The sequence below is a fragment of the Leptonotus elevatus genome, chromosome 18 (genome assembly GCF_054856555.1).
Source record: "Leptonotus elevatus isolate MCC_2025b chromosome 18, RoL_Lele_1.0, whole genome shotgun sequence".
NCBI lineage: Eukaryota > Metazoa > Chordata > Actinopteri > Syngnathiformes > Syngnathidae > Leptonotus > Leptonotus elevatus.
In genome coordinates this window covers 1,729,317-1,739,614 of record NC_141256.1, presented here as the reverse complement: position 1 = coordinate 1,739,614, position 10,298 = coordinate 1,729,317, and the positions used below count along the sequence as shown (strand labels likewise).

The 10,298-nt window shown below is 38.8% G+C and overlaps 2 protein-coding genes across 2 annotated transcripts in view; both read right to left on the bottom strand.

The window, feature by feature from the left end:
• The window catches only part of gpr63 (G protein-coupled receptor 63), a 3,027-nt gene extending 1,868 nt beyond the window's left edge, over window positions 1-1,159 (bottom strand). The window contains exons 1-2 of the mRNA XM_086060517.1: window positions 904-1,159; window positions 1-72 (exon numbers count right to left, since the gene is read on the bottom strand). The exon at window positions 1-72 is cut by the window's left edge and continues 1,868 nt beyond it. The gene's annotated coding sequence lies outside the window, so the exon portion shown is untranslated. The remainder of the gene's footprint in view (window positions 73-903) is intronic.
• Window positions 1,160-1,880: 721 nt separating this feature from the next.
• On the bottom strand, window positions 1,881-8,737 carry ndufaf4 (NADH:ubiquinone oxidoreductase complex assembly factor 4). The gene is made up of 3 exons (XM_086060518.1): window positions 8,575-8,737; window positions 8,367-8,485; window positions 1,881-3,013 (listed from the first exon to the last, which is right to left on the bottom strand). The coding sequence occupies exons 1-3, from the start codon at window positions 8,708-8,710 to the stop codon at window positions 2,711-2,713; spliced, it is 558 nt and encodes a 185-aa protein (XP_085916644.1). The 5' UTR covers window positions 8,711-8,737; the 3' UTR covers window positions 1,881-2,710.
• Window positions 8,738-10,298: the final 1,561 nt, after the last annotated feature.

Sequence of the window (10,298 nt, the reverse complement as noted above, 5' to 3'; positions counted from 1 at the left end):
TGAGCACATAACGCTATAGAGGCGAATGGTCCAAGCTCAAGACAACATTGTACAGTCTTTATTGTTGTCAACCTACAACATACACAGAAATTGATAGTTCATAGGGGCATCACACACACAAAAATAAATTTAAGTCATTGAGTCAAACTGAATCCTTCCACTTTAAATTGTCAAAATCCAGTAAAACGGCCCACCCGTTTATTAAGGGTCTTGCTCCAGTGAAAATGGCTGGGATTAAATAACTAATAGTGTTGTTGTTTTTTAATGAATGAACATTGGGAGAAAAAAAATCTAATTTTTCTACACACTGCCTCTTTTAAGTTTTCCAGCAAGCAACTCAAGCTTTGGCACAAAAAAATATTTTCTTATTTTGGTACATACTCATTTGATAATACCACTAATAATTAATCGCACACCTTTTGGAAACGTGCCCAAAAACTCAACTTCATTTTCATTGGAGTATAGACCCACATGCTTTTGAGATGCCTGATGAAATTCAATTAAATAGACAGTTCTTGATGCATCTCCTTTTTTGGGGGCAAATATTTTCTAATTTCTATACAGACAAACGTATTTTAATTTGGAGTTTATGTTTTCAAACGTGTATTTTATTTCTTCAAGGGGGTTGATTTTGCTGTATTTTACGTGTCATGTACATGTAGGGTATATGAAAATAAGACTATGTCTTATAAGGCGCAGTCCAGTTTTATCCCTAATGTATATAAAAACGAATTACATGCAAATCAACTTTTGGAACTTAACCGTGTAAGATTTAAGATGCGCCGGTTCAGTGGACCAGATCGTTGATATTTTTGTGGGATCAAATCAACGTGTAGCTCAATTCGAGACTCTAGGAAACAATTAGGTATTTACATGTTTTATGCAAATTAATATTTGACTGACCTGATTTATTCTCCCATGTCGAACGAAGCCAAGGAGGAAACAGGCAACCTGTCGGGTTCAGCAGCCTACTCCCAGCTAAGCAGATGTTAATGCGAAAAGGCAAAACGACGATCCATCCCAAAACTTAAAGTAACGAGTTTTGCAGAGACTTCACAGAACATGTGTTCAAGAGCCATGTGAAAGCCTTTCTTTTATTAAGGCCTCCGCTTCTGCCATTGTCCATCCTCCTCACAGGATGCTTTCCAGTACCCACTGTGGCGTCTTCTTCCTTTTCTTCTTCTTCAATATATATATGTACAATGCTTCTCTGTCGCCCTCTTCCGTCTCAAATCAATGTACTAACTATACATTAGTATTCTATATATTATTATACCACGGAGCTACTGAAGAATAGAATAGCTGCGTCTTTAACGTTCACATGACTTTTTTTAATTTATTTTTTATAAAAGAGTTGTTCTAAGATTTGGGCAGTTTCATTTTTACCTCCTTCTGGTTCCTGTGATCCACTTCTCTGCTACTTATAGTTCAAGTCTACCAGCTGCTCTTAAACTGTGTTAATAATTGTATTCTAAGGATGACCGTATTAAAGTAAACACTTTGTAGTGTAGTATACTGATTTATTAATTTTGTTAAAAAGTCGAGTTGAGGATTTCCAAACCATAGACAGGTGGGTGGCAGAAAATTTTAAAAATCAATGGCAAAAATTCTATTAGTTCACCACACACACAGTGAAATATTTAAAATCACAAAATTATATTTCATGTGACCAACAAGGATCGAGGTTAGGTTTACATTTCACAGCATTTTTTTTTTTACCCTGACTTGCATATGAATTGATTCACATGTCCGTGATTGAGTCCATATACCTCTGCGTCTAGAGTGTACTCAGATATAAAAGTAGAAACCCAAAATAGGTTAATCTTTATTTAAATGTTTACCATGTCGGTCATGCTTCAATCAAAGTCACAATAGTGTAGTTGTTTTCAAAGCTTTTAATTATGCTTTAATCAATTCAACTCTATTCAACAATGTGATTGCAAAAAAGCAAGACTATTTAGGTCAAGTTCATTGTTTATTATTATTTTTTAAATACTTGCCCTTACCAAATGCCATGAAAGCCCCAATTATAAAGTTAGACCTTTGGTATTATACGTAAATGCACGTCAAGTTTCAAAGAAGTAAAAATTGGTAAATTAGATGAGTTCAAATTTATTGAAATTAAACAGTTATCCTCAAAACAAGTGAAAGGGCGAGATTGCCAAAATGGAGGCTGGCTCCGCACGTGCTCAACCAGCCAAGGATTAGACAAAATTAGGGTCACAAAGGCATTGTGTAATAAAGTAAAATAAAAGTTCCAAATCTTAAATCAACGACTGTTCGACCTTGCTTCTTCTGTACGGCCAAACAGTAATACCAAAGCTTTTTGTTGAAAAACATAAAATGTATTTTCAGTTTTTAAAAAAATCGTTTTTTGTTTTTTTTTAAAGCACTGCTTTTATTTTTGTTCCCAATTTTAGTTTTTGTTATTTTGTTAGTTTTCATAAACTATAATAACCTTGGTAGAACAGGTTCATTTAAGTTCCATTCATTTTATTGGGGAAAATTTGCTTCAGTTTTTTTTTTTTTAACATTTGGTGTCTCGAACAGGTTTCACTATGTTAGGATACTACAGAAACATAGTAGTGATGGCCGGCAGAAAAATATGTATAAACAAACTTATTCAAATAAATATTGAGTTAAATGTCTTAGTTGAACACACAACTTGTCCCAAATCCATGTCCTGTATTTTGTCATTCATCATGTATTCCTATGAAGCCTTCACTTGTTTAACATTTGCAGTCTGGGGTGGGATAATCTGAATTTGAAAAGGGATGAAAAACTCAAGCAAAGAATTTGTTTCCTTCAAGTTCAGAGAATATTCTTCTGAGATCCTTTGTGATGTCCATGTTTGAGGCTGATTCTGGTGGCTGCTGAGAGCCTTGAGAGCCTCCGTGATGGTCAGTTTGCCGTGAGGAATGTTTTGGACATTTGCAAGGCCATGCGAGTCGCCTGGAAGCATATACTTCATTGGACGGGTCTTCAATTCATCCACACACACCTCCTTGAGTGACTGTGTAAACAGAGATAAAGTTGAATACAATAGTGTGAAATGCAATAAGTACATGATCTAAGGTCACTAGCGTCGTGCAGGAGAGAGAGAAAAAAGGTTCAACATCAGCAAAACTTTTCAACACTTTACCATATTGAACACCAGACGAACACACGTGGGACTGACCAATTGTATAGATTTGTAAAAAAATAAAATAAAGGAAAAAAAAGTGAAATTGACCTAAATGTAAGACATTAGATGCTTCACTCCAAAGTCAGCCAAATGCTGTATTCATTTTCAAATTGACCTAAATGTGAGACAGATGCTTCACCCCAATGTCACACCGAAAAAAAACCTTCACTTTTTTTCAAACCACTACGAATTGATTTTGATAATTTACTGAAACTTCCTTTGAGAAAACAAAAATACATTTATAGCAGCAGTGGCTGACAAAGTAGCCAGCTCGAGCCTCCAGAAGGGGTCTATACAAAGTGCTACGTCCCAAAACTGTGACCGATCCTCACCAAAATTTATGTTCACATCTCTATCATTCCCAAAACATACTCTGAAAATCGCAATATTTTTAATTTTATTGAAGGGAGCTGGCCGGCTCCAAAAGGTTGTCTATAAGTCATCTATAAAATCCAAAATATTTGGGTGATTGTTCTAATAGTTTCAGAATATGAAAATGAGCATGCAAATACATGTGCACATAAATTTTGATGACAATTGATCACAGTTTTTGTCTATCAAGTAATGATAACGTTTAGGAGGTATATGACAAGGCAACACTTAAAACGTCATTAAAATCAAAACAAGTGTGACTTTCATTCTAATATTTTCAGAGTATGCTTTGGGCATGATCAGAGATGTGAACATCAATTTTGGTGAGGATTTATCACAGCTTTCAGACGTAGAGCTTTTCATACCCCTTTTTGAGGCTCAGACTAGCTGCATTTGCCAACCACTGTGGCTGTAAATACCATACAGCATTGTTATAGCAAAATAGACCAGGTGGGAACAAGTCAAAAATTAACAGTAGTAAGGGGTGTTAAAAAATCTATATATATATATATATATATACATACATACATACATACATACACACACACACATACACACCAAATTGATTTTTAAATATTTTTTTTTATGGGAATATTCAACAAAACTTCTTACTTAGGGTTAGGATTTACACATTAAGCATAAAAGAATGTTATATTAATGGAACATTAAGCCATAATATTTTCAGTGCTGTTCAAACATGAAACAGATTGCAACCTGAATTTTCAGATAAATAAATACATTTTCATACAAATCTTACAGTGTACATGTTTACTGTTTAAGTTTATTGATTAGTATTTTCTAAATTTGAGTAAAAAAACAAACAAATATCGCAATAATCAATTTATAGATTCGTATCGGGATTAATCGAATCGTGATATGAATCGAATCGCCAGGTACTAGGCAATTCACACCCCTAAACAGTAGCTTGTTACATCACAATTACTTCACATTGCAGCGATTACCTACCTGAAGCAAAACTGGTCAAGATGGTGCTGCACAGGATATGTCACTATTTTGAGATTTCAATCAACCCAAACTTTTTTTTCAGGCAATCAGATGCCATTTAGGTTTACACTATTAATGTTCACCCACACCCACACCCACACACGCGCGCACACGCAGACACACACACACACACACACACACACACAGACACACAGACACACAGACACACAGACACACACACACACACACACACACACACACACACACACACACACACACACACACACACACACACACACACACACACACACACACACAAGGGTGTGCAGTGACCTTTAGAGGGGCAGGTGCTCAAAGCAAAAAATAGGGGCACATGATAATGTGCCTGCGCTATCATTCACACTGTGCTTTTTGCAAGTGGACTATATTGCGTAATCACATCGACCCGCGTGACAATCTGTGCTCCCATTGGACAAAAATAACGAGGGGTGAAGGCATAACCAAACACGGAAAGAGAGGAAAACATGAAATTCCGACGTGCTGCATTACTGCTCTGCATATTTGTGGCGTTATTAGATGCAAGATATTTGCGGGCATCAAGATTAGCTCATTCAACGGAGGTTCCACGACGCTGGTTCTAATTTTGGAATGCATCGTCGATTGCGTGCAGTAACCAGAGGAGCAGTTGCGCTCCGCGTGCCCCGCCCCCACAACATGCTGACAGCAGCATGGCTAAACAGAATACGAATGATTATTAATGAATTTAGCACAATATTCACTACCGGGCAATGGTTCCCCCTGCGATGCTTGCTACGGAGGCTTGTTAAGCCCAAAAAGGCGCATATGTCCTGCAGTTGGAGCGGATCAGCCATGTATTCAGACTGCAAAGCGAACCGCACCGAGTGCATTTGGAAGCGGACCGAGACCACCTCAAAAAGTGGGTCTCTGTCCGCTTGTTTGGTCCGCACCAGGATTTGTTTGTGTGTATTCAGACCTGCACAAAAGGTCCGGATCAGTGTGGAAAAACAATACACCCTATAATTGTCTGTACTATGTTATAAAAAAAAAAATACATACACATCAAAAAAGAAATACGTTTGAATCTACAAAATAATAATAATAATGCATGTACAAGTCTGCGTAAGGGTGAAGTGCAGACACATCATATAAAACATCTTAACAAAACAAACTGACTTTAGCACTGTTGTGTCTGCCTTTTTACACCTTAATACAAATACTTAAAAATTTAGCTTTTGTTTACTGAAAAACAATCATGTCCATGACCTACTCCGTGAGGCTACTTTTTACGCACGCACACACACCCACAATAGTAAACTAGCCAATAGCAGCACAAATAGAGACATTAACTCTTTGACCGCCAAAAACGTTTAATAACGTTTAGTAAAATCCAAATGAGTGCCGCCAAAAACGTTAAAAGATGTTAACTATGTTGGTTTTTTTTGGGGGGGGGGGGAAACGGGTGGAGGAAAGCCTTGGCCAGCTGTGCTGAAAGTATCAAGCAGATCGAGTTAGTATAATGACTATTTATGGGCACTAGATGGCAGCAATGACTCTCTTTGGACAAGATCGGGTAGGAGTCAGGAGAAGACGTGAGGCGGAGCTCGAGTGTTGAGGGGAGAATGGCTGAGGAAGCGAAAATGGCGACCTGTTGCAAGCAGCTCACGCTTGAGCATTTTTTTCAAAGACGAAAAGCATCGACCAATCCTAAAGAGCACATTGATGATGATGATGGTGACCCCGAGGTTGACGCCGAAGTTGGAAGCGTTGACGCGGCGGCTTCGATCACGTCGTAAAGCCTCACCGGCTAGCGATGCTAACGCCGGAAAACGTGGTGCACAACCGAGCACTTCTGCACAGGCGGACGTTCAATCGGACGATGAAGAGTACCCCGAGTCCAATGCATATTCATCGAAGGAGTGGGTACAGTCTGATCACGGAGAAGACACTGGTTCTGGACTACGATGCCACCATGAATGGAGTGGATAAGATGGATCAGAACATCTCTTACCACCCGGTATAGGAACTGAAGGACATGAGGAAGCCAGACGTAACACCAGGTCACCATATCATGATCCTGAGAGTAGACTTGATGACAACATGGCCAAAGACACCTGCTACTCCCCGGAAAAAAAAGGCCGGCAAGAAAGTGTAGGGTCTGCACGCGAAGGGGCAATCGCAGTGAAACTAATCTGTGGTGCAAATCCTGCTGCGTCCCCTTGCACGCAGGGGAGTTTTACACAATATACCACATAAAAAGAAAAACTGTGTAGTTGAAACATCCACACAATTGTAAATAGTACCACAGTTGCACACATTTGTAAATAGTTTGCCAAATTGTTTTGTCAAATTGTTACACTGTTGAATGTAAATAAACATATTTTGCTATCAAAAAACACTTTTTCATTGTTGGTGGTCGTGTTTTACAGAATTAAAGCACTGTTTAGGTGTTTGTGGCATCATTCATGGAAAAAAAAAGGTGTCAAATTCACTAGAATGCATGAAATAATATCGTTTCACAAAAAGCTTGATTTCTCCGTATTTTGGTCCAAAACAGAGCATTTGGGTGAAACTAACCTATTTTCTACTGTTGATTACTGAAAAACGGAATAAGATAGACACTAACTTTTTTTTCAGATGAAAGATGAGAGTTCAATCTTTCATTTGGTAGCATCTGTGTTTCCATAGTCCAAACGCAAAATTTTCTGCGGACCTTGAAAGATCAGTCAAAATGCTTAAAACAGCTGGCACCCAACCCACATGTTCTCTTTTCTGAAAATGCTTGGCAGTCAAAGAGTTAATATTAACACTTGTTTCCCTCATTAGCAAGTAGCAACATGATTGAGACTAAGGAGCAAAAAAAAGCAGACTAGTAATGAAAATAATGTGTTGGTGTTAAGTGGTAGAAGGTAGGAAACTTTTCACATATCCTGGTAAAAGTAAGGAACACTTTCACTCGACTAGACAGACATACCCTGTTGTAGTGTTTTGTTGTTCACATACGTTTTGTTAAAAAAAGAACGAATGTTTTCAGTAAACGCGAGTGAATGGATCACTTCCTGAAGTGATTTGTTCTTTTTTCAGTTCATTTGAGCTCAGCCACGCTCATGTCATCAATCTTCGCGAACGACCAATCAGCAGCCAGTGTCAGGCGAACGTACTTCCATGCTATTAGCGTTAGCCAACGCGGATCAGCGAGGGAACGAGTCAGTGAGTGAACGTATTGCCATTTCCGGTTCACGAACGTATCAACGAGTGAACGAGTCAGTGAGTGAACGTGTTGCCATTTCCGGTTCACGAACGTATGAGTGAACGAGTCAGTGAGTGAACGTACTTTTGTTTTTGATAGAAACACACTTATTACAACAAATATAGCAACATAACATTAATGGTGCGTTTTATTTTTATTTACGTCCGTTCCTGGGGCCGGTGGTGAGGGGGGACGGTTGATAGACGAACGAGTCGATGAACGAATCTTTTGAACGGTTATTTTTAATGAACTGATTCTAAAGATTCAGTTAATTTAAAAGAACGGTCATGCTGTTGACTGGACTTGAGGAGGATGACACGCTCCGCGTCTGCGCTCACAGGCAAAATAATTGGAGGGGTCGAGGTGGATCCAACCATTTCCAATCATATGGGGGGTGTACTGTATTTTTGTTGTTTAAATATTACTTTAAAACTCTATGATTTATATATATTACAGCTATAAGTTTCTAGCTTGTTAAAAAAGAACACACAGTAAAAATATATCTCTATATATACTCAAACATTTTGGGGGTGCTATTGTTCACTTTGGGGGTGCTGAAGCACCACCTAGGTGACCTGTTTAATGGTAGCTACTGACCTTAACTGGTTTTGCTGCTTCATCTTTCGACTCCACGTACACGGACTTCAAATTTAACAACAGAGGGTCGTTCTTCTGGTGGACAGAGCCCGATAAAACTTCTGCTGAAAATGAATTTGCTGTGGGGGGGGGAAAGGACAATTTTGCATTTATGTCAAGCATGACCCCGTTTATTTTCCCCGACCACCTAAAGCCTCCATACGCTTACCGTCATCATGACCAGTGGAAGTCGGGTGAGTGAGCTTATGCTTCGGTGCAGACCGGGGCTTTTCCTTCGACATTTCTCGCTCAACCCTGCTTTCTAGGTTGAAATTTCTAAACATGCGTACGACCCGTGCACCCATCTTATCCAACCCAACACTGCTCTTCGTTTTCTTCTGTCTTTAATAGTGGACCGCAAACAATATTGAAAGGCTTATTACCGCCGTCTAGTGGTTTGGAGTCACTCGTTCTGTTGAACATTGCTGGTATGCACAGGGGAAGGGGAGGGGGAGGGGGACGGGAGGGGGACGGGGGGGGGGGGGTAAATATCATACATGTGATCATGTTATTCGACGAATAACACAGTTCACACATTGGCAAATCAAACACAATAAAATGAATGGAGCTGTGCTGCAGTATTTTATTTACAAAATATAAAAACGGACATACTTTTAAATAAAATGGCAAAAAAAAAATTGCATATCACATGAGTTCTGAGCACCGGCAATGTGTATCAAACCTGCTTCCAGGCACAACTTAACATTGTGCTACGTGAGTTATATGCATAGTGTGTGTCAATTTAGATTAATCTGTGGACTGATTATTAAGTAGAAAGACTAAACTGAGAAGAGGAATGGGATACATAATAAATATTATTATTAACTATTATTTATGAAGGGCTATATAAAGTGACAACAAGCTGTGCACCAAAATGTGTGTACTTAATTGCATCGGGCAAAATCAAATTGGTCGTGTCAAACATAAAAAGTGTCCATCCACACAAATGCGTGTGTGTTTTTTAAGATAACCTGTCTGTCCACACAAAAAACACAGTCGCAGACTAAGGAGCAACAAGGGCAGCTCAAGAGCAGTAAGTGAACAAAACTTGTGAGTGAATAATTATATATTTTTTTAAATACCTACACCAGGTGTGTCAGAAAGGTTCCAGGACTGGTGTCCCAAACTACAAACAGTGAGTTTTCCCTGTTATAGCGTGGGCCAGACAATCAAGCAGCAAATCCCCCCCACAAAAAAAATAAAGATTCCGTGGAGTTAAGTGTGCAAGAACAGTTGTGGCAGGACACTACACTTGTCTGCTCACAAGCATCCAGCAGTTCCTGGCTGAGAAGAACATCACCAAACTAGACAGAGCAACCTCCCTACTGGTTCTGTGTTAATTCCTCTTTTCCAAGCTCAAGCCTGTTGTGAAGATATGGATGACACGAAGACAGCTGTGACAATGGAGCGCAGGAAGATCTATATATATATAAATATATATATATACTACAATCCCTACACATGAGATACAAAAGCTTACTGAACACAAATATACTACTGTATACTATCCTGGAATGTTTGTGTCACGAAAGAATGCATGACCACGGATGGGCAAAATTATGAGGAAAACTAACAATCAACAGCTTTCTCAATTTTTTATATGATTTTTTTCATACTGAGCAGAATGCTGCCCTGAGGAGCTGCCACAGTGGAAATCTGCATGGAAGTAACTTAACTTCACATTGTTGACGTCACTTTGTTATTTAGACCGCACACTTTCAGGTTTCAAAAGGCCGGATTCTTAATCTATTAATCAATTATTATGCCCTTCTCACCCATCAATGGCAACTCAAGAGACTTAGTTGCTTTGTTGCATATTTACAGCTGAACAATCACTCTCACAATGTGAACACCAGAGGTGGGCACATCATTAAACAAACCCTGAAACAGTTT

What these genes read in the sequence shown, in the direction of transcription:
- ndufaf4 (XM_086060518.1), bottom strand. Translation starts at nt 8,710, where the DNA reads ATGGGTGCACGGGTCGTACGCATGTTTAGAAATTTCAACCTAGAAAGC. An exon ending in TTCCACTGGTCATGATGACG is followed by an intron (nt 8,486 to 8,574) that starts GTAAGCGTATGG and finishes CCCCCCCCACAG; the next exon opens with CAAATTCATTTTCAGCAGAA. An exon ending in AAGCAGCAAAACCAGTTAAG is followed by an intron (nt 3,014 to 8,366) that starts GTCAGTAGCTAC and finishes CTGTTTACACAG; the next exon opens with TCACTCAAGGAGGTGTGTGT.